The sequence below is a fragment of the Schistocerca nitens genome, chromosome 9 (assembly GCF_023898315.1).
Source record: "Schistocerca nitens isolate TAMUIC-IGC-003100 chromosome 9, iqSchNite1.1, whole genome shotgun sequence".
In the NCBI taxonomy this organism is placed as follows: Eukaryota; Metazoa; Arthropoda; class Insecta; order Orthoptera; family Acrididae; genus Schistocerca; species Schistocerca nitens.
Window position 1 is genome coordinate 260,193,637 of NC_064622.1, and position 24,511 is coordinate 260,218,147.

At 44.7% G+C, this 24,511-nt stretch overlaps 1 protein-coding gene, 1 long non-coding RNA gene and 2 other non-coding genes across 4 annotated transcripts in view; all 4 read right to left on the reverse strand.

Moving 5' to 3' along the window:
• The window catches only part of LOC126203667 (uncharacterized protein CG3556-like), a 122,107-nt gene extending 103,762 nt beyond the window's left edge, over positions 1 to 18,345 (reverse strand). Inside the window, exon 1 of the mRNA XM_049938032.1 lies at positions 18,214 to 18,345. Within this exon, the coding sequence (XP_049793989.1) occupies positions 18,214 to 18,320 (107 nt within the window). The 5' untranslated portion in view covers positions 18,321 to 18,345. The remainder of the gene's footprint in view (positions 1 to 18,213) is intronic.
• Trnal-caa (transfer RNA leucine (anticodon CAA)) lies at positions 7,864 to 7,938 on the reverse strand. The gene has a single exon. It is a non-coding gene; the product is annotated as a tRNA-Leu (tRNA).
• Positions 18,343 to 24,511, reverse strand: part of LOC126203668 (uncharacterized) — a 529,761-nt gene continuing 523,592 nt past the window's right edge. The window contains exon 4 of the long non-coding RNA XR_007540343.1: positions 18,343 to 18,433. This is a non-coding gene — a long non-coding RNA (uncharacterized LOC126203668). The remainder of the gene's footprint in view (positions 18,434 to 24,511) is intronic.
• On the reverse strand, positions 20,214 to 20,288 carry Trnal-caa (transfer RNA leucine (anticodon CAA)). Its single transcript has one exon. It is a non-coding gene; the product is annotated as a tRNA-Leu (tRNA).

The following is a 24,511-nucleotide window of genomic DNA, read 5'->3' on the forward strand; positions in this document are numbered from 1 at the left end:
TTCAAACTTCAACTGAAAATTGCTCAAATTTCAAACACTAAATCCTTACTGCTGACTTTCTTTCATTAATTTAACTTGTGAGTGGTGGTAAGTTCCTATGGGAACAAACTGGTGAGGTCATCGGTCCCTAGGCTTACACACTACTTAATATAACTTAAACTAACTTACGCTAAAGACAACATACACACACCCATGCCCGAGGGAGGACTCGAACATCCGACGGAGGGAATCGTGGCAAGGCGCCCGAGACCACGCAGCTACACCGCTCGGCTAATTTGACTTGTGAAATTTCAGTGCTAAAAATAAATCTCAAGAAGTGTTTGCTGAAATAAATTTGTATTTTCAGGATGAGGTTTATGCCTTTTGTGACCTGGCACCTTAACACACCCAGCTTCTCGCTTGCTAACGCATTTCACACACGAAATAGAAAAATATTCTTTAAACGGCACAGTGAAATAATTGAGTAACATGACAGATAAATCTAATTTTTATTATAAATTCCCCGGGATACATTTCATGCTACTTTAGAAGTATATTTGATCGGTATACATTCTCACTGGCATATAAGTGTGTGCAATAGCATATCAGGAAAATGGCAGGTGAACTGTTCTCCCAGCGGTCATTCTCCCCCCCCCCCACTCTCCCCCCCAAAAAAAGCGGTCTTTGGAAACCAAACTCGCCCCTACTCCGTTACAGAGACACGTATCAATTCAGTGTCAGTTGTTTGAAGAAAGCCAGAGCGTGAGCATATAATGGACACTGGCCATCAGTAAGTGTACCCCGTGAAAGCCTAAAATTAAATTAAGATAATCTAAGGCTCCATTTTGATCACTTATTATTGTATAAACGTGTTATCGTGAACTCTTAATGATTTCATGCCGTTCATTGGGAAAATTGCTTCTTCTCAGGCTAAAAATGATATTTGCTTAACATCGAAGTGCACAAAAAGTTTATACAATTAAAAGAGCGATCAATAAGAAGTATTACATTAACTACTGCAATTATGATCGTGGACTATTTTACTGAATTTTTCATCACTGACAAAATTCTATAGCCCTTCGCCGCTGTTCTCTTTGCAACTGAAAATAGCGGGTGGCTCTGCGTTCTAGAAGCTTCCAGAGTAGCGTTGTACTTCCCATGCGCAGTATCTTGTGTTAACGGCCAAAAATCACTACAAATATGAATACAGAAAGTAGTTGCATATGCCTGAACATTACCTGCTTGATCATATATACAAATCTCATACCCACCCTCTCAGTTAAGAATAGTTAGGTACCTATAGTAATGTGGTGGCATTAATGTGTTAAATAACTGTTTTTATGTACCTATTGTACGGTAGTAGCACTGGTACGTTAGAAAACTTTGTTTCAGAATTAGTGCTGAGCTGTATTTTGTAAGAAATTGTGCTTACGTTCCTCCATACTGCCCCTTAACAGACATGTAATGTGAGTTGCTTAGCCAACATTTTCATCAGATCCAAAAATCGAGTGAATAGCTCTAAGAAGTAAGAAGAAATCTCTTGATACGAGCCATCTAGTCTGCAATTGTTGGCAAGTAAGTCGTAGATAAAACGACTTGTTCTGCAAACAACAGCTGTATTGATTCCCCATAATACATAACAATTGTTTTGCAGTTTTTGGTTTCAGATGATTGCAGGTTGCCTTCTGGCTCCTCATGAAGATGAATGGGTTCCGTATGCGGCGAAAATGCTGGGAACGGCCGAGTCATACTCGCGGTGCGTCGAACGAACTTATCTGCGCTCTTGCCTCCTTCCCTCTCCCTGCCCCCTTCCCCCGTAATCAGGATCGTTAGAACAGCCGTTGCTATGGAGACGGCGTGCTTGTGATTTAAGGAGGGGGTAGTGGGCCACGTTTGCGTGCCTCGAGACGTACAGAGCCCCACGGAGATAAGGCTCCTGCGTGACAGCCTAGTAGAGGAAGATATATGTGGCGGATCTAAGCCTGGGCCCGCATAGCGAGGAGAACATTTCACTGGACGGAATCCACGAGGGTAACAGATAAATGGCGGGATTTTGTAGTTTGTGGGAAAACTGCCTCTCCGTCTGAAGAGGTCCTTCACCTAGAAGCTACGGCTTAAATCGAATCACCTAAGTAAAAAAGAAGCAAAATAAAAAAAGAATTTTTTTGGGATAGTTCGCTGGGTGATCTCAAGGAGGTGTGCAATTGCCTGACAGGAAATAGCTTTTTTCCAAATAGGTTTCCTTTTCCGCACAAAATGATCACTTTCCAAGAGGTGTGTTCGTTATGTCTTTAAAATGTATCTGAAGAGTTTACGTGAGTATAATGGATGCGTTTCAAGTGTAGTGCTACGTTTGTGTTGTATACTACTGCTGCTCGTGACGATGGTAGAAGGGAGAGGATGAAACCCGATGCGAGCACATAGCCTACTCCTCTCGAATCGCAACAAGGTGGCCTCCGAGCTTAAACATCAACACTGACACATGACCTCACTTCAGGAGCCACTGTGTATAATTTCGGAATTTAATCCAAGACCTTGGAGCCAATTCTGGTGATCAAGAAATTAATGCCACCACTTCCACCCCTATTTCCGACCAAATGTTAGTGGTGAAATTTTCTCCCACTGCCAGGGTTCGAGCTGTCTACATCTGAGTCGAGCACATCCGCAAAAGCGTGCCTCAGTGATCTCGGCTACACAGGTGAGCTACACTCAAGTACAGTGACAATGTAACGTCATATCCAAAGCGTTACCGTGCAGTGAATGTAACACTGCGTTTGTGGACTTTTATTTCAGTCAATAATTATGGGCAAATATCGTGTATAATTACTAAATTGAATGAACTGTCGTTAGAGATTCTGATCAAAGCAATGTTTGTACCTTCTTGCGCGAGGAACCAAACTAAAAACCTCAACTTGATACTGTACAGTCAAATGCCAGGTTAATTTGGATAACAGCTAAATTCAGTGCTCTATACAATAAGCATGAGAGTGGTTGGGGTCGTGTAGACCTCAGGTGGATTAGAGAATGCGAAAAGAGATACTTGCTCTGAAGTGTAACGACAAGGAAAGGTGTCACTCACTGTTATGTCGGATGACAGATCCTGGAATTAGTCCAAAGTACAATGGGGAAACTATAATGTATAGGAATGAACAAAACGCCAAATATACGATCTTTTGATTATTACTACTCCTGAGTGTCAGCAGCAGTACTTCAGGTCGCTATATTATGCGTGCTGTACAGAAGTACGAAGGTTGTCCAGAAATTAAGTTCGAACCAGTCGCTAAATGAAACCACCGTGAAAATCAGAAACATTTATTTGCAAGAGTTAGTTACACTTTCCAGATACTTCTCTATATAGTCGCCGCTCCGACTTCGACATTTGTCGGAGCGTTATACCAAATTTCCAACACCATCGTCATAGGAGGCAGCCGCCTATGCTTTGCGTTAATTCTTTACGCTGGTCCATAGCTCGTAGCCAACCCCCAAGTGTTGTCTTCGTATCCAGCGTTTCATGTGAACAGAGACGATACTCAGGACGAGCCAATTAGGGCTGTGTTGTGGGTGATCGAACACTTCCTACCGAGAAGGCTGCAGGAGCGTCTTCACTGCCCCTGCAGAGTGCGACTGAGAATTGCCATGAAGAAGGAAGTGCGTGGCAGTCGTGTTCGGTGGGCTGCATTCACTAAGGCGAAGCCTCTCAGCTGGCCGTCCTACTTGGCGGGAGACATCGTTGCTCTATGCACCTTTACTCGCTCACAGTGCGCTCACAACAGAAAAGAGCGTCTTGATGCGATCGACGGTCATACTAGAGACACTACCCAACACACCTGTGCAACGCTTCATCGGGTTTTCACTGTGGTGTCCATTTTGCGACCGATCAGAACTTACTTACTGGAGAACCCTCGTATAACCAAGCACTTTGTTATACGGACAACGGTAGACATTATGAGCAATTACGAAACACACAGACCAGATACATACTATACTGAATCGGACAGTTCAAAGGATATGAAACTTAAATGGGATTTAAGTAGGATTACAGTTACGGAGTGGTAATTCACACACGAACTGACGGAGAGAAACCCCAAGGGATGGGATCGATTTTGTCAAACCAGCTACACAGTGCTGTACGGTGAAGTCCGATCTATCACACTCTGCAGCCATTATCCTTGGCGGGTCCGCGTTAGCGAGTAATCGACGAATAACTTCTCGCGATCCACTAGCGCCTTGAAAATAACGCAAATTTTCGAAATGGTACCGTAGCCTTGCAGTTAAGTTAGTTATATGGTATGGTGAAGGTTGTGGGTTCGAGCCCACCCGTAGTTGGTTCAAATGTCTCCGAGCACTATGGGACTTAACATCATCAGTCCCCTAGACCTTAGAACTACTTAAACCTAACTAACCTAAGGACATCACACACATCCATGCCCGAGGCAGGATTCGAACCTGCGACCGTAGGGGTCACGCGGTTCCAGGCTGAAGCGCCTAGAACCGCACGGCCACACCGGCCGGCGTGTCGTAGTTGGTTTCCCAGAAACACGCAGCCACAACGAACCTCCAGGTGTGGATACTACCAGTGGACGAGGATCGTGAATATGGAAATTGAGACACCTCTCATGAGTGAAATCGAAATAGTAATTACTAATTTATATGTTGGACTGCAGTCGTGTGTGTGTGTGTGTGTGTGTGTGTGTGTGTGTGTGTGTGTGTGTGTGTGTGTGCGTGCGCGTGTGTGTGTATGCGTGCGTGTGTATGTGTGTCTATTGTTGACGAAGACCTTAAAGGCCGAAAGATATAGTTGTGAGAGTCTTTTTGTTGTGCCTACCTGCGATCCAGCATCTTCGCTATATGGTGAGTAGCTACGTTCCTTCTCATAATGTTATTAATTTATATGTTTACTTTTTTTATCTTTTTCATTGCTCGTTTTATGCCATTTCTCTTCCAAATGTGAAAACATTTCCATTGTAAAAATTTAAAAATAATTTTGAAACTGCGGCAGCGACAGCTAAAGTAATTATACGTAATTGGTTGACCAATTCATACAGTGTAACAGGTGTTTACATACAGGTGTCAAACCTATTAAAATAGAAACCTGAATGAAAAGTCCCATAGTCCTCAGTAGCTGTATTTATTGAAGTCCCTTACAGACGCTCACAACCGGTTTCGTAACTTTCAGTCGCACCTTGTGGTGTAGATAATGCCACGTCATATGACTTAGGGCGCGATTACAGAATGTCGCAGAGTACCAGTTGGAGTGGCTTGGCAAAGTTCTCAGATTTCTTCAACTGGTAAAACCATCATTAGTGTGTGGGCCTATGTCAAGCTAAGGAGACAGTCCAACGGGAACACATTCTCCGTCCACTTTGCACGTCTGGTCTGCAAACAATAGGTAGGTGTGCAGGCAGTGAACACTGCCCAAGAACTGTAATGTTTGGAGCCGTTATCTGTTCTAAGTCTGCACGATACGTGAGCTCCGGTCGCACTGTGCTGTCTGTTATGATACGACGTAGTGCACTAGACGACCACGGTGGTGCTTCGAGTATTCCGTTGTTCGACGTGTTGGAGGTTTAGATTAGAAGTTGTGAAATACTGGCCTGCCCTATCCTCGCAGCGTGGAGGTGGGCTCCCACGGGCTATTGGATATTCAAGAGCCATTGAGAATAATGTCGTAAATTACGATTGTGTGCCCATTTCTATCCCTCCGAATACAGCGCCCTCTGTGGCGAAACGAAGAAAATGCTTCAGACAGAACGTATGTATATCTTGCCGTAGAATAGTAATCTGCAGCAAAAACCATTGAAGGTTTCGAAGTTTCCCCCCGCTACCCACGCACGGGATGCGGTGACGGGTCGAGTGTTTTACCGTTGGATGTATCCAAATTGGAATTACAGCTATTCTGATCCGATGTGTAGTTTTTGAGATATTTCAAAGTCTCCGTTACAATGAACATCCTGTATACAGGTTGTGTTTCCGTAAGAGTGTGCAAAAATGTAGCAGGACAGAGAGAATTCTCCACTGAACAATTTGAGGTAGGGAACCTTGGGTCGGAGAAGTCGGCTTGTCTACTGCTTTGCCTGGCGCTACTGTTTCCCAGCTTATTTGCAACTTACAAGCGTACAGGTTTACACGTACTGTGCTGTTTGTTTACATGTATATTCTTTATTTCGTGCAAGGAAACAAGGAGGACGAGCATGATTACTAGGAAGTCATGATGCGGGTTTTGCTTACTTTACTTGTCCGTAAGGTGGCTGTATCGTATCGTATTTACATTGTCCCTTGACTGAACATGCTATGAATCAACGACAGATCCACTCAGAGACGTACAGTACAATACGATGCAGCAGTTCCGGTACAGTTTTGCAGAACTCACCTTACGTTTGGGGCATTGCGTTTCAATGATCTCCCTGCTGAAAGCCTGTACAGTGAGTTAACGAGCATTACGCTCTCATTTAAGTATATGGCCGAAAGAATCAGCCTTCAGGAATTGTGAAACGAACCCTGTCGCCCACAACCGGATGCCAAAAAAGGGCGGAGATTCACCACGAGATGGGGAAACTCATAGCCGTCTATTGAGGTCATAGCGCTGTAGTGTGCGAGTGAGACAGACGAGAACCTGCGTCATAGGGAAACCCAGTAGACGGCTTTTGTGGCCGAGGAGACATAGCAGTGTTAAATATGGCGGACCTAAGATCGGCCATAAAGGAAAAAATGTATGTAGACTATTTAATTCAGTAGTAATGCAGGGAATCAAGCCACAGTAATTGAAATCTGCCACCCTACATAAATTTTCATGGTGCTCCCAGCAAAAGTCGAATATTGATCATATCTATAATAGTTTAGGATTTACTGTTAAAGTGAAATTAACAAGTTTTGTAACAAAGACCTGATTCACGATCGGTATTTCAAATAGAAGCGCGTCATTAAAACGACAAACGTTGTAAATATCAACTCTGTAACTTTATTTGTTTAAAAGATATAGTAAATTTAAATCACCAGTATTTTCAGTGAAGCATCAGATCATCATTTTCTCCACACAAAACACATTGAACGATGACAGCATGACACCTTTTGAATCATTAGGTAATAGAATATTTGTTGTAAAGTTTAGTGCATAATAGTTACTTTTGTTCTTTATTTATTTATCAGAAATCACATTGGTGCAAGGCTGCTGGCAGTGAAATTCAAAGTTAAGAAGGAAATTGTATTGCTTTTATGTAAAAGAATGTAACGTTTATTATGTAATGGATATTATTGTAACTTTATTTAGAACATGAAAGTGGGCAAGCTTTGATTATTTAAATACGTTAAAATGTAAAGTAATGTAGAATAAGCTATAGCCAATCAGATGGACAGCTTCAGGAAAGGGAACTGCCCTAGTCAGTTGAACGAGGGTATTCGGCGCTCGGGAAACGAGGCCGGGGACGGGCAGATCGACAATGCTGGTGCAGACGCGAAAGCGGACAGTTCGGATGCAGACAGGAAAGCGGACGGTCGGTCGGTCTATAGGCAGCTAGGAAGTGAAACGACTTAGAAAATTTCGTGTTGTGTGCCAACGTGGGACTTAGTCTCTGAGCGGTGAGCAGTCGCGCGCCTGGTATGAACTCTAAATTTTCGTGTAGATAACTTGTATTTCGCGATGAGATTGTGAATGATCGAACTGTGTCAAATGGATATGCGCTCGAGTGTAGCAGTAACTCTAAATACGACCACATTCGCTATTAGTTTGATTTCTGAAGAAACATTATTCTAACCGAATCGCAAATGTGTCGCCTACATTATTTATGTGTCGTTAATTTAGTTCCCGATTTTATTATTACTGAATGAGATTTTCACTCTGCAGCGGAGTGTGTGATGATACGAAACTTCCTGGCAGATTAAAACTGTGTGCCGGACCGAGACTCGAACTCGGGACCTTTGCCTTTTGCGGGCAAGTGCTCTACCAACTGAGCTACCCAAGCACGACTCACGCCCCCTCCTCACAGCTTTACTTCTGCAAGTATCTCGCCTCCTACCTTCCAAACTAGTAAAGCTGAGAGGAGGGGGTGAGAGTCGTGCTTTGGTAGCTCGGTTGGTAGAGCACTTGCCCGCAAAAGGCAAAGGTCCCGAGTTCTAGTCTCGGTCCGGCACACAGTTTTAATCTGCCAGGAAGTTTCATATCAGCGCACACTCCGCTGCAGAGTGAAAATCGCATTCTGGAAACATCCCCCAGTCTGTGGCTAAGCTATGTCTCCGCAATATCCTTTCTTTCAGAAGTGCTGGTTCTGCAGGGTTCGCAGGAGAGCTTCTGTAAAGTTTGGAAGGTAGGAGACGAGATACTGGCAGAAGTAAAGCTGTGAGGACGGGGCGTGAGTCGTGCTTCGGTAGCTCAGTTGGTAGAACACTTGCCAGCGAAAAGCAAAGGTCCCGAGTTCGAGTCTCGGTCCGGCCAGGAAGTTTTATTATTGCTGTTATTATATGTTATCTTTGTATTTCGCAAACTTGCCATCAATAGTATTCTGACCTCCATAGTAGGGTACGGATCAGGAGTCTGGGCACACAGACTCACGAGGGTCATGCCTGCCATGGCCGTAAGAAGAGTGCAGCGGAACATGCTACTGCGTTCAGCGGGGGCCTACAGGACAACACCTGGTGGAGCACTGTTAGTGCTAATGGGGATCTGTCCACTGGAAATAAAAATTCGGCAGCAAGCCGCCTGGTACTGGGCGAGGAAGGAAAACAGGGACATAATCAGGGAAATACTTGGGGTCTACGCTGGGGACAAGTATGCTATTAAAAAGAGAGGGATTGAACTCTGGCAGGATCAATGGAACAATGAGGATACGGGACGCACAACCTACGAACTGCTACCGGATATAGAGGAAACGTTAAACTTCACATTTTTCACACCCACAAGAGGAATGCTGCACTTTCTTACTGGACATGGACCATACCCGACATATCTATGTCGGTTTGGGAAGCAGGCTACACCAGCGTGTGACTGTGGTGCTGCGCAAGGTACCCCAGAACATGTGGTGTATGAGTGCCGCCTCTTCGATGATGTAGCCCATGACCTACGACAACAGATACCGAACAACGACACGTACCACATATTAAGGCACGAAAACACCTTCAATATCCTAAATACACTCACTGATGAAATATCAAAGAAAGTACTCAAGAACTTTTTAAGGGACAATCATCAGTAACAGACAAATACCTTCACCGATTTAGACCTCGTGCACCCTCACGGCTGGAATCCGCCTTACCCTGGACTAGGAGGGAGGGGGGCACACAAACACCGGAATGGAACGCACACCGGCTATGACATATGTAGTTAGATTAGATGTAGCAGATAGGATAATACCTAGAATAGACTGCAGCGACACAAAGTTAAGGCCAGCCCAGTGCCAGGGGCACGCCCACTGGGATTAGCTCAGTGGGCCGGGCCAACACCTAGTAGGTTTATAGTAGCACTGGCACACTTGTAACGCTGCAGGTAGCATGTAGTTCAGGGCTTCACAACATACGTGCTCGCGGAGCAAGCTGTGAGCAGCAAGGCGCGAGCACGGAGCAGCGCGAGCACGCTACCCCCACTACCGAACCAGAGCGGAGAGTGGGGAGAGTCACGTGGGGCTCACAACAGCTGCCGCCAGTCAATGTAAATCCGCGGCCACCTGCAGGGATATCACTCACGAATTATTATTGCGACAAATGAAACAAATAAAGGAGAATGTACACGTGCCACATAATTTTTATTAGCTTAGTGTATGCCCCTACATTCGTATTAATTTGTGAACTGTTACACAATAAAAAGTGTCACTGAAGTGTGGGATTCTCGGTTATCTTGTACTTTTTGCCCTTTTCAATTGCGTCTATGTTCGGAGTAATTGTTCTTGTGGATTGTAGGCGCAGCGTGCAGTTTAAATTTCGATCAGGCGCGTCTTGTTATATTTCATTGCAGAGAACAGTTGTTCACAAACATACGTGGAACCGAACATTGATATTATTGTAGCCGCCAGTATGTGCAAACGAGGAAATCTATCCTGAGGGAAGTGTCTGTAGAATTCCAAAATGTTTTTCTTGTTCTGAAATTTGTCTCTGTATTCTCTATCACACTGCAGGTCAATAATTTCTAGTTGCAGCTCAGGACTAATCTCTTCAATATTCGCTGAATATGGAGAGGAGAACATATCAAAATCACTGTCTAGTGCTGTCAGATCTTGAAAGCGTTGATCAAATTCTTCCTTAAGGGCAACTAAACTATGTGAATAAAGTTCACAGTCTTCGTGAACATCTTGCATGGATGATAATTTAGGCCGGCCGCAGTGGTCTAGAGGTTCTAGGCGCTCAGTCCGGAGCCGCGCGACTGCTACGCTCGCAGGTTCGAATCCTGCCTCGGGTATGGATGTGTGTGATGTCCTTAGGTTAGTTAGGTTTAAGTAGTTCTAAGTTATTGGGGACTTATGACCTCAGCAGTTAAGTCCCATAGTGCTCAGAGCCCTTTGAACCATTTTTTTGATAATTTAGGAAAATGAGCTAGATTTCCTGTTTCCAGCTGACTCACCCAAAGTGTCAATTTCACTTTAAAAGCTCGTATTCGATCTATGAAATGAGTAATTAGCAGATCTTTACCTTGTAGTGAAATTTTCAAAGCATTCAGATGGCTAGTTAAATGTGCTAAGAACGCGAGATCACATTTCCATGAAGGCTCTTTCAATTCAGGTGCCGGCCGTGGTGGCCGAGCGGTTCTAGGCGCTACAGTCTGGAACCGCTCGACCGCTACGGTCGCAGGTTCGAATCCTGCCTCTGGCATGGATGTGTGTGCTGTCCTTAGGTTAGTTAGGTTTAAGTAGTTCTAAGTTCTAGGGGACTGATGACCTCAGACGTTAAGTCCCATAGTGCTCAGAGCCCATTTTTCAATTCAGGAACACACATGTTATTTATTTCCATGAACATATTTATCTCATCTAATAGGCAAAAAAATCGATTTAATAATTCGCCACGACTAAGCCAGCGGACCTCGCTGTAATAAGGCAGGCTACCATACTGGCTTTCTACATCCTCTATAAAGCTTTTAAATTGCCTGTGTTGTAGCCCATGCTTCCTTATATAATTGGTTGTACGAACAACAACACTCATCACATTTTTTAGAGTGATAGTCTTTGCACATAAGTTTTCCTGGTAGATTACACAGTGAACGCCCCTTATTTCATTCGGCACGGTCAGTTTTTGCATTTTCTCCTTCAACAGCGCAACGAAACCTGATTTTTTCGCCTGTCATCGCTGGTGCACCGTCTGTAGACACTGAAAGTAAAGAATTCCACGACAATCCTATATTTTCAACACTTTCTTCAACACTACTTAAAATATCAATTCCGGTTGTAGTGTTCTTCATGGCTACTACATCGAGGAGCTCCTCCCTCACCTGAAGATCTCTATTAACACCTCTAATAAATATGGCAAGCAGCGCTGTTCCAGTGATATCAACACTTTCGTCCGGAGCTAGAGAATACGCCATAAAATCTTTACAGATATTTGCAAGCTGGCTCTGGACGTCGTCTGCCATGTCCTGTGTGCGACGCATAATGGTCATGTTAGATAATGGCACAATCCGAAACTGTTCAACTTGAGATGGACGCAAATGTTCCGCTGCAACTACCAAACATTCTTTTATTAAATCGCCATCAGTGAAGGGGCGCAGGGATTTTGCTAAAAGCAAAGCAATTTTGTAGGTCACTCTGAGAGCTGCCTCAGTTGATTTTTCTTCGTCATCCAGATCTTCTTCGGATAGCTTCCTTTTAAGTTTAATAACTTCCTGTGTACGATCTGGTCCATCACATTTTTCACGTCCGTAGTCTTTCGCGTGGTACGACATATGTCGCTGCAAATTAAATTTCCTAAAAGAATTCAGCGTTTTGTGACATACTAAACATTTTGCAACACCGTCTTTTTCTGTAAACAGATACAATTCCTCCCAATGGGGGTTGAACTGCGAAAGCATGGTTGGGGTTACACAGCGGCGACTTGACATGATTCTTAACCAGCGAAGTGACTGTTAGAGCTGATCGTAGTACTTTAAACATTACACAGTCGGCGCGAATTCAATAGGCACGCTGCGGACCTATTCAAACGTGCGCGCGCATTTCCCCTCCCTCCCCTCCCTCCCTACTCCGCGACCTTGCACCTGCTCGCGAGCACGTGCCTGAGCAGACGCGAGTACTCGCGCTCAAAACCGGCCAATTGTTAAGCCCTGATGTAGTTCCTTAGATTAAGTAGCTTAGCACCCCATAGCGGTAAGACTAGAATAATAATGATAATAATAATAGAATTACCTGTAGTGTAGAATAATAAAGCTGCATTGTACTGTATCAGCATTAAGACCCACTAATGTAGTTAGGTAGTGGGTTATATGAATAATGTAATGAATTGAATAAAAAAAAAAAAACTTGCCATCAACCAGACAATCACGTGCGGTTCAACCCCTAGACGAGTTTGAGCAAGACATATCTTCGAAGAGGAACCGCATGTGAACCCGAACATATCTGCGATGTTAGCTCACAACAGGGAACAATTTCCTTACAGGCACCATACGTCAAGACGAGTCTCTTGATAGACGAATGCGGGACACTGGTTCATTGGAAAGAAGAAACGAGGGGCCCTGCAGCATAAGGACCACACCAGGGATATTTGTTAGGGTGCGCCAGAATCTTTTTCGCGGATGTCATGCTTGCCGTCAGTTTCAGCACATTTTGTAAGATACAGTACAAACGATACGTCCACTGTATCAATGACGGTATTTGCAGCTAACTATAACAAATGTAAATAAAAAAGTGCACAGTAATGTGATTTTATTTCTATTATCTACTTAAGCTGACTTCTCCGACTCCAGGTTCCCTACCTCAAATTGTTCAGGTGGGCATCCTCTATCTCGTTAAAGTTTGCACGCTCTAACGGAAACACCCTGTATACAGGGTGTACTATTTATCTTGATCACCCTAAATAACTGTTTGTCCAGATGCAAATTACAAAATGTTTTAATCAAATGTTCTTTAGCCGTCAGGGGCACATCAATCAGCATGAATGCCTTCGTTGTAGCTTTGTTTTTTACAAGATATGAACAGCGATATGACTTTTTTAAATGGCACCCTTTATTGTTTATTCGGTAATTCATTTCCTCTCCTAAAGACCTATTCAAAAATGTATCACAGTTTACCATGCACTGAAACAACGTCTTCAATTACATAACACAACATTGACTTTGAGTCTGGGATCACAAACTCGTCCACTTGCTGGAGTTGTCAGAAAACAAATGAAAACCAAGTAAAAACATAACAAAAAATTGACTTTGACTCTCCTGTACCATTTCCCAGGAGTAGAACATTCAAAGGTGCTCAAAGTGGTAACCCTGGACACCGATACACTGGTGCACTCGTTGAATGTTGCCTGCTGAAGAGAATTACAAGCAAGCAGATACAATCCTGCATGTCCTCTGGAGTTGTTGGAATATCGCGATAGACAATGTCTTTAACGAATCCCGAAAGAGAAAAGTCCAGAGGATTTAAATCAGGAGACATAGCAGGCCAAGTAACTGTTCCTCCTCGTCCAATCCATCTGGAAGGATACCTTCGTTTCAGAACAGCGCGTGCACGCAAGGCATTATATGCTGGACATCCATCGTGTTGGTACCACATAAGCATTCTGGTTCTTAGCTGCACTTCATCCAGAAGAGGAGGAAGAATTCCTCTGAGGGTGTTGGCATACGCTGTGCCGTTTAGACTATCATTGATGAAACACGGCCAATAATTGTAGTACGAAGCATCCCACACCAGACGTTAACTCTCCATTGACGCTGATATTTCACCTGTCTAAGCCATCGTGGGTTGTCGCTGGACCAATAACGCATGTTCCTTGTATTTATCTGTCCTTTGTTTGAGAAGGAACATTCGTTAGTAAATAGAACACTGGAGAAGAAGTTCGGGTTGACGAGGATTTGCAGCTGTGCCTACTGACAGAACTGTACACGATTCTGGAAATCATTGCCATGCAATTATTGATGTAGGTGTACCTGGTAAGGATGGGACCGGGCCGGCCGGAGTGGCCGAGCGGTTCTAGGCGCTACAGTCTGGAACCGCGCGACCGCTACGGTCGCAGGTTCGAATCCTGCCTCGGGCATGGATGTGTGTGATGTCCTTAGGTTGGTTAGGTTTAAGTAGTTCTAAGTTCTAGGGGACTGATGACCTCAGAAGTTAAGTCCGATAGTGCTCAGAGCCATTTGAACCATTTGATGGAACCGGTGACGTGTAAGAATACGATGTACACTGGTTTTAGGAATGCCAATCTCGTGTTCAAGCTGTCGTGTGATCACATGTGGATTCACAGCAACGGAAGAGAGAACAGTAACTTCGTTATCTTCGTCTGTGCAACTGCTAGAACGATTGTGTTGTCGTGGGTTGAAACTTCCCGTTTCCTGAAGCGTCGCAACAAGATGAGAAAACATCCGTTGGGAAGGTGGATTCTTGTCAGGATATTGCTCTCTGTACAGTTCCGCTGCCTGCGTAGCATTTCGCCTGCCTTCAGCAATAACAATAAAAGAAACGTTATGTCGATGCAGTTTGTAGGAAAGACAGCCTTTACTGTATGCCTACTCTACACAACAGTATTTAAAATGACTAAACTACTGTACTAAATGTACCCGTACATAAGAAAACAGTACTGAAGTTACTGTTCTGCTAACTTAAATTCTCCATGGATGAGTAGAATTTCTACCTTCTCTTCGTTGGTATACATTCTACTCACACAACTCTTCAACTGACGATGGTTGACGGAATGACGGTTGTTCATTCTACTTATGTTTACATTTGTCCTCTGTCAACGTCAGCACGTGGATGTGTTCAATTACCCCGAGTATCTGCACTAAGCGCTGAGAGCGTCAGCGTCAATGTTGTTTTATGTAATTAATAACGTCGTGTTTCAGTGAAAGATACACTGTGATAATTTTTGAATAGGTCTTTAGGAGAGAAACGAATTACCGAATAAAAAATACAGGGTGCCATTTAAAAAAGTCATACCACTGTTCATATCTTTGTAAAAAACAAAGCTACAATGAAGGCAATCATGCTGATTGATATGCCCCTGACGGCTAAAGAACATTTGCTTGAAATAATTTGTAATTTGCATCTGGACAAACCGTTATTTAAGGTGGTCAAGATAAATAGGACGCCTTGTATACACTGATGGATTCTGGAGGACGACGGTTCAATCCCGTCACCGGCCATCCTGATTTACGTTTTCCGTGATTTCCCTAAATCGTTTCAGGCAAATGCCGGGATGGTTCCTGTGAAAGGGCACGGCCGATTTCCTTCCCCATCTTTCCCTAACCCGATCTTGCTCTCTGTCTCTAATGACCTTGTTGTCGACGGGACGTTAAATGCTAATCTCCTCCTCCTACATTGATGAGCCAAAGACACTATACACTGCAGGGCCCCCGCAAACACTCAGAAGTGCCGCATGGACTCGACTAATGTCTGAAGTAGTGCTGGAGGGAACTGACACCATGAATCCTGTTTTGCTCGAATTTGCCACGTCCGTCGGAGTGCGCAATGGATGATGATGTTTGGTTTGTGGGGCGCTCAACTGCGCGGTTATCAGCGCCTGTACAAATTCCCATCCTTTGCTCAGTACAATCTCGCCACTTTCAGGAATGATGGCGAAATGATGAGGACAACACAAACACCCAGTCATCTCGAAGCAGGTGAAAATCCCTGGCCCGTGCGCAATGGACATGAATGGATGCAGGTGATCATACAGGATGCTTACATACGTGTCGCCTGTCACAGTCATATCTAGACGCGTCAGGCGTCCCATATCACTCCAATTGCACACGCCCCACACTAATACAGAGCCTCCACCAGCTTGAACAGTTCCCTGCTGACAGCGCAGAGTCCATGGATTCATGAGGTTGTCTCCATACCCGTACAAGTGCATCCGCTCGATACAATTTGAAACGAGCCTCGTCAAACCAGGGAACATGATTCCAGTCATCAACAGTCCAATGTCTGTGCTGACGGCCCAGGCGATAATCCGTCATTGTAGCAACAGTAACCGATCTAACAACTGCGCCAGACACTTGTTGCAGCGCCGTATTCTGCCTGTTTACACATCTCAGTATATGAATACGTTTGCCTATACCAGTTTCTTTGGCGCTTCAGTGTATAACAAGAAGATTTAATCTTCATTGCGATAAGGCTTGACTCTGAGTTCCTAATGCTTTCAGCTGACATTTTTTTTGATTTGATGTACGATTGTACAATTTCGGTCTTAGGCCATTTTCAAGTACCTAAAACGGAAGCATTATATACTAGATTCATTAGTATCACTTATAAATTTAACATAGGAGCAATTCATAGTACAAGAAAAAATACGTATGCAGGTTAATTAACGAATTTCTGTAAAATAACTATAATTTTTCCGGTGTAAATACGTTAAAATATCGCTCTTATATATAAGAGCTTTGCAACAACTGTTCAAAAATAGCGTGGTACTAAAACAATTTATTTTATGACAATTACGCTCATTTGTAGAAGCAAAGACGTACTTGGCATTATACCATTAAAGAATGGCCCGTAAACTAAATTGTAATCGTCCTACTGTATTTTGGAATATGACTTGTTCCCGTATTAAATTCGTAAGTGATACTAATGCATCCAATGTATAACGCTTCCGTTTTAGATATCTGAGAACCGTACATCAAACACGGGAAGTGTTAGCGAACGCATGAAGAAATCATTTAAAAAAGTATGTTATTTCTTTCTAAGACTTAATGACTGGTATTCTTACAGTAGAGGTTTGTACGTCAGTGACATGTCCCACACGACACTGAAATATTTTGGTTTATCTGTCCAGAAACATATGCGACGAATTCGTTCCCCTGGCACTACTGCTTATCTCCACCTAAATACTGTTGGCTTTCAAATAATCCAAAATTTTCTCCAGTCAATGCTGTGCAGTGCAGAAGTAGCGGTTACTGCGCACCTGTACTCATTTTCTGGACTAAAAATTGCTCTGTACTCCTGAAACTGAAATCATATCTGTGCATTACGTCTAATCTATACTGACAATAAATCTGTAAAAGTGCCGTTTCTCTTCGTTTTTACGTTTGCACACGCTTTTCCATAACTACTAGACAAATTTTTATGGTGTTTTAGCTGGTAACTTGAGCATAGCTTGAGACATTACATAGGCTTTAATACATCAAAATCTAATGACGAAAAAGTAGATACGGTGATTTTAAGTTTTATTAAATTCTTCATGTCTGTGTTTGTCTGTCTGTACACACTACTCTCTTTCACGGGGTTTGACAGCTAACTTGAACATTGCTTGGGGCATCGTGCAGGCTTTATCTCATCAGAATCTGATCACTAGAAGAAGATACCGTAATCTAAAGTTTTATCCGTATTAATGTTATAAATACGAAAGTCGACTCCGTTACATTTTCACGACTTACTCGCTAATTCAACTTCGATGACATTTGGTACGGAGATAGCTGATAGCTGGAACCAATAGGAATACATAAATTAGTTTAGAAAGTGTGTAGTACAGGATACGTATTGACTTCAGCTATGTTACGCGAATTAGGTAAAAATAGTTATTCCTTGGAAAAGAAGTTTACTTTTTGAGTTTTAATCGTCATTTTTGGGAAATGCTTTTATTGATTGATATGTGCTGCATGATACGATTCAGAGATATGGATACAATGCTTATACAATCTTCAGTGTGTTTAATCCGTATCTCCAAACTATTTGTTGCATAATGTAAACGTTTCTTTGCAGAAGAATGGAAGAACTCGTAGAAGCCGAACTCGGGGAAGATCAGTTTGAATTACGGAGAAATGTAGGAACACGTGAGGCATTACCGACCCTATGACTTCTCAGAAAAGATAGGTTAAGGTAAGGCAAACCTACGTTTATAGCACTTGTAGACCTAGAGCAAGCTTTTGACAGTGTTGTCTGGATTCTTTCAAATTCTAAAGGTGGCAAGGGTAAAATAAAGGGAGCGAACGGCTAGAACACGGCACACGTCACAAGTCACAAGCTACGGTTACCCGAACAGGATATAAGTGAGGGCTGCTGATTTATTGCACGTGCAGAGTAGCTTACTTCCTCAGCACTACTCATCATAACAAAGCTTCTGACATGCGAGCGCATCTGTAGGTAATTAACTAGTGTGTATAATAAGCGTGTCCCCGCGGCGCCTCACCTCCAGAGCAGCAGCACGAGCTCGAGCTCCATCTGCTTGACGGCGAGCGCCTCTGCCGGCGGCAGCACGGCCTCCGTGGCGACAGCGCCCTCCGACAGAGCGGCCATCCGCAGCGCCAGCACCGCGCGCGCCGTCTCCGCCACCCCCGGCGCCGACGCAGCCTCCCAGCCGCCGTCGGGCCGCCGCTTCGCCTCCAGCCACGCCGCAGCCCGCCGCGCCTCTGAAACGTACGTCACACCGCCGCTCATTATGTCGTCCATCTCGCATTTCGCGTCGCCGTCCTTACAGAGAGGACACTACAGGGTGAAAAGTATTTAAACCGACAAACTCTGGGAGGTTGTAGGGGACATCAGAACAAATATTTTTCCTTAATGTCAGTTTTTCCTATGAGGAGTATTTAAACCGGCAGAGGAAGATTTATATGGCGGCAAATTAATTAAACCAACAAACACTTTTCCATTTTTTTATGACCAAGAGACAACACATTAACACAACCCAATTTCAGTTCCAGTAGATTTTCAAAAACGTCTCCATTGACAAGTAAACAAAGGTTAAACCGTCGCATCATGTTCTGTCTGACTCGGGCAAAAACCCCAGATCCTCTTCTGTTGCAGCAGGAGTTGCCTAAACAAGGTTGCGCGTCTCTCCCCACACAAGAAAGTCCAGAGGGGACATATCTGGGGATTGAGCAGGCCATGGTACAGGACCACCTCTGCCAATCCACGTTTCTGGGAACCGTCGGTCCAGGAATCGACGCACACGACGACTGAAATGTGCCGGCGCCCCGTCATATTGGAACCATATGTGTTGTCTTGTAAGGAGCGGGACGTCTTCCAGCAACTTCCTCAAATTGCAGAGTTCTTGCTGTGCGACGGCGTCCCTATCCAGGTAATCTGCTAAATGACCCGGTCTCAGGCAAACGTTGGTACACAGCAGCAAAGGTCGTATGATGCGGGATACGGCGATTAGGATATTGTTGTTGATAAACCCGGTGTACAGCTCCTCCGTTGTGGTGTGCTACGTAGTACTCACCTACCATATCAGTGTACTCACTCCAGGTGTATCGATCCATTAGTAAACAGAGACAATGCACTACCACACTGGTGGACAGCAGTTGCCTACAACTGAAGAGCGTAACACGTCCTCTAACAACCGTAATACGGCCTCTAACAACTGAAGAGCGTAATATGACCGCCCCTGGTTTAAATAATCCTCATAGGAAAAAATGACATTAGGGAAAAATATTTATTTTGATGTCCCCTACAACCTCCCAGAGTTTGTCGGTTTAAATACTTTTCACCCTGTATACACTGATGAGCCGCAACATCGCGACCACCAGCTTTACAGCTCGTTTGTTCTGCTTCGGAACGAAAATCAAGGATCCGACAGTTTGTTGGTAGATTTTTGGAGGTATATGGCATTACATGTCTACGCACAGATCATGTAATTCGGATAAATAACGGGCCGCTGATTTGCGTACGCGGTGATGGCGCCCGATAGCGACCCAGATGGGTCCCATATGATTTACATCAGGCGAATTTCTTCGCAAAGACATCAACGTTAGTTCACTATAATGTTCATGGAACCACTATAGCAAGGTTCTCGCTGGCTCTTAGACACGGGCAATTATACTGGAATGAGATTTTCACTCTGCAGCGGAGTGTGCGCTGATATGAAACTTCCTGGCAGATAAAACTGTCGGCCGGACCGAGTCTCGAACTCGGGACCTTTGCCTTTCGCGAGCAAGTGCTCTACCAACTGAGCTACCCAAGCACGACTCACGTCCCGTCCTCACAGCTTTACTTCTGCCAGTATCTCGTCTCCTACCTTCCAAACTTTACAGAAGCTCTCCTGCGAACCTTGCAGAACTATCACTCCTGAAAGAAAGGCTATTGGGGAGACATGGCTTAGCCACAGCCTGGGGGATGTTTCCAGAATGAGATTTTCACTCTGCAGCGGAGTGTGCGCTGATATGAAACTTCCTGGCAGATTAAAACTGTGTGCCGGACCGAGACTCGAACTCGGGACCTTTGCCTTTTGCGGGCAAGTGCTCTACCAACTGAGCTACCCAAGCACGACTCTCGCCCTTGGGCAATTATACTGCTGAAAGACATCGCCGTCGGGGAAGACATCAAGCGTAAATGGATTGAGCTGTAGTAAAAATTGCTGTTTTGAAAAGCGCGCCGCAGCGCGTTATGTGAAGCAGTCGCCCTCCATTCCTGGCGGCGGCGCCGCTGTGGCAATCGCAGCTTTGGTGTCTCCCTCTGGTGGGAAAGGGGAAAGGTTGCCTGTTCACGTGCATTTAAGGGGCGCTTAAGCTCGGCAATTGGAAATCCCTCCAAATCCTTGAACTTCATGCTCTCCACCTCGCCTATCGCATCCGTCTCCCCTCCCCCACGCGGATCCTGTACGATCTCATCCCCTTCCCCCACCTCCTCCTTTTCCTTGAAAGGATACGGATCCTGTACACCTCCCGCAAACTCGATCTTCCTCACCCGCTCGTCTCCCCGATCCTCTCCCACCCCCGCCCGCTGCCGCGCCTGTATTCGCACGTCCCACCCGGTCTCCATCTCTCCACCCTCCTTACCCTCTCCCAAGGTGGCTTCCGCCAGCTCCCCCTCCCTGATGATGCCCTCCTCCCCTCCATCTACCCCTCCTACCAACTTTGATCCTCCCTCCCTCTTCCTGTCTCTGTTCCCTTGGGCACCCTCCATCCCTCCTCCCCTTCTCCTCACTCCTCCCCCGGGCCTCCCCTCCCCTGTCCTTCTACTCCTCCTCCCATCTCCTCAGCCATTGGCATCTCTGTTCTCCCCTCTCCACCCTCTCCGCCCGCCCTCACCCTTCTTCCCCACTTGGCAGGTCCCCGGACTCGCACACGCTACGTGGACTTTCGCGCGCCGGAGATCATCGCCATCTGTGTCTCGTGTGTGTGACGTCGTTTGTGTTTTTAGTGTCCGCCGTCACGCTTCTACGTTCACTTGTGCCGTCGGATTCATCAGTGTTATGTGCGCCGTGCCAACGTGTTTTCAGTGTCTTTCTCGTCGAGTATGAACGGCTCCGTGTTTTTTGTGTGTCTGTGCCTACTGTTTTTTGCCCGTCACTATGTTCATTTTCATTCTCCATTATTGCACTGTGATTGTCAACTCTATGGCTGAAGAGCGGCGTAGCATGCCGCTGCCAGCCTACCTGATTGTTCAGGTGTTAAAATAACAATAAAGTAAAAAAAAATCGGCAATTGGTCAGTCTGTCAGTCTGTCGGAGTGCGGCTAGGTCAGTCTTGCGTCAGCAGTTGCTGGTCTGCCCCTCGTTTGCATTTGTGTTGCAGTTAAGTGTCTGTCTGTCGTCGGAGTGCTAGTATGTCGTTTGGATCAAACTTTAAAGCCAGAAAATGAGAGTCTTGCCTCTCCGCCAGTAACAGAGCTCAGCTAGTGGTCGCCCGGTCGGGGCTGAGTTCCTGCGTCCGAGTCTGCGCGTTAGGCCGCCAGTCGGCTCGAGCTGCTCGGGCAACGGTCATTGGCGGTTGGTCGGTTGGTCGGTCGCGCAGTGAGACACGAGATGACTTGTCCGCCTTGAGCGTCGGCGCATGTGAGGTCGCCACGTGAGTCCAGTGGGCAGCGCCGTATAGAAAGGGGTAATGACTTCGCGGTTCACACGAGAGCAACAGGAGCGAAACCACGACATCGGGCTGGCCGGGGCGAGCTGAGACGGGAGATCGGCGCGCCTTCCTGCGGCCGTTGAAGCGGCTGGCAGCGGACGGTTCGGGAGAGCATTGGGGGTGGTCCGCCAGGTCTTCGCCAGAAATCGCAGTTTATTAGAAGTTATTGGAGATACTTTGTTTCATTTACTTGTTAAATTCTACTTGTTTTCTTGGTGAGGTCACAAGCCGCTTTGTTTTGGGGTCGTCCCACCATTCTTCTCCGTTTGGCCACCCGCGGTACGATGGTTATTTGTGAATTGGGTGGTCTGTTTCTCCCTTGTGGAATTGGGGAGGTTTAGAGCAATCTGCGGTTCGGGTTGTTTAGTTACCCCCCTGTCAATCTGTCATACGTTAATAGCTGCCTCTGTCATGTTTGTCGGATTCGGTGTTAACGAATTTATTGCTTAAAGGCCGTATTCTTGAAATATATTTTTATCGTGCCTGTCATCTTCCGAGGTGGTGTATGTGTAATGTAGAGCATGTCGTACATTTTATGTAAGTCTGCATTTTATGGGTTTTATTTAAATAGTCATTTTAGGTTATAAGGGTGCCACCCTTCCACCGTAAGGGTCGTTAAAAAAACTAATTGCATTTTCGGTGGCAAATAATTTGAGTGTTGTACCATTTGCATCCCTCTTACGGGGTGTATAGTTAACGTGTTTGTGTGAATTGTTAAAAATTTTTTAGTTTAAAGTAATCTGGTGTGTTGCAGATTTGCACCAGTGTACTCTTTCAGAGATTGTTGTGAGCGGTCATGACTACGGCCTTGTTGAAAGGGAGCAGGCAAGCTCCTCATCCCGAAGGCTCCTACTGTTAATATTGTCCTTTATGCCTCTAAATAAAATTGTAACTTGGTATTTCGAGGGTGCTTTTCTGCTTATAATTTTAAATCTGTGTTTTGAAAAAGCTTTCAGGAATAAAATTCACGTTTGTTAAAAGTAATTTCATTTTCCATCAGGTACTTCCTGGCAACTACTTCCACGCTAGCCTAGGGTGATTAAATGTGTTAATGTTCTTGATGAATCGCTAGTAAAGTAAATTCTCTAAGAAAATAATTTGAAAGTAAATTCACGGTTCAGGGATGCAAGTGATCCGCAGCTGTCAAAGTGTCTTCGATTACTACTACAAGTACCATGAAAGCACAGGAGAATGTCTCTCGTAGCATAATACTGTTGGCACCAGCCTGCGTCCGTGCGCGCTGCACGTTCACCTCGATGACGGCGTTTTAGGAGACGACCATCGACCTAGTACAGCAAAAATGTTCTTCACCCGATGAGTCTTCACGTTTACATTGATCGACGGTCGAATCCCGATGGTCCCGTGCCCTCTGCAGGCGTAAGTGATGATGTCGATGGGTCAGTATGTAAACATGTAGGTGAGATCTGCTGTGAGCTGCTTGTTCCACTATTTACGGTGAGCGGTGTGCTCTGAAACACTTGTGAGTGTATTAGCGTTGTGCACTTTCGGCAGAGATGCCACAGATCACCTTCTATCCTACTTTACAGAGGACACAAACCTCCGAACTCCAAGTTCTGTAAAGAGTCGTGGACGTCCAATCACGTAGCACCTAGTGGTAGTTTCACTGTCCTAACTCGTTCCATAGATACTCAAGACAGAAGCACATGAACATTGGACCAGCTTCGTCGTTTTCGGGATGCTCGTTCAATGGCTCTGCATAGCAATAATCTGGCGTTTGTCAAAGTAGGTTATCTCAGTGGATTTCCCCATTTGCAGCCCATATCTTCCCAAGTCCGTATGTGCTCCGCTAACGTATTCGAACTTTCGCTATTGTGTCACGTGCCCACAACACCACCAGGGGGCATCCAACGTCGCGGTGGGTAGCGGTCATAATGTTTTGACTTATCAGTGTATGTACGGGGTGATTCAGCAGCCGTTACCTCTAGGATGTATGCAACCTGCAACACCTTCAAACAACACGTGCAAGATTTTCTTATTCTGTCTCTCTGTACTAACAGACTGCTAGCCCCACAGAAGAAGACTGGATTAGATTCAGTTTTCGTTCTACAGACCCAAAAATGAGATGATTCTCATGGGCGTGAAACGTGTCGGAAAGTACAACATAAAACACATAAAAGCTCTGAATATAACACTTACTACCCAAATCATTTTGTCAGGAGATTGTCAAACTAGGTGAATACATTACAGTAAACTGAAACTGCTGATATTTTCAGAATTAGTACAAAGTCAGAATGAAACATTGTTATGCCCTTTTAATAAATTTATCCTACACAAAATATCTAATCTTGACTGTTGTGATCAAGTGCTGTCAAAACTGAAATCTAACAGATATTTTTACTTAAGGTTGTCTAACAGTCCCTGTTAAGATATTCGTCTATAGAACAGGTGTTACGTATCAAAAGGCCTTTCAATCAGTGCTTTATCTGAAACCAAGTTTTTAATGGTTGCATCCAATTTATTGAAAATGTGTGTTTCTCAATACTGGACTCCTTTTTGGATCAAAGTAAATGATTTTAGGTCTTAATGTAGATTGTTCTTATTCCTAGTACTGATACTATACAGGGTGTTACAAAAAGGTACGGCCAAACTTTCAGGAAACATTCCTCACACACAAATAAAGAA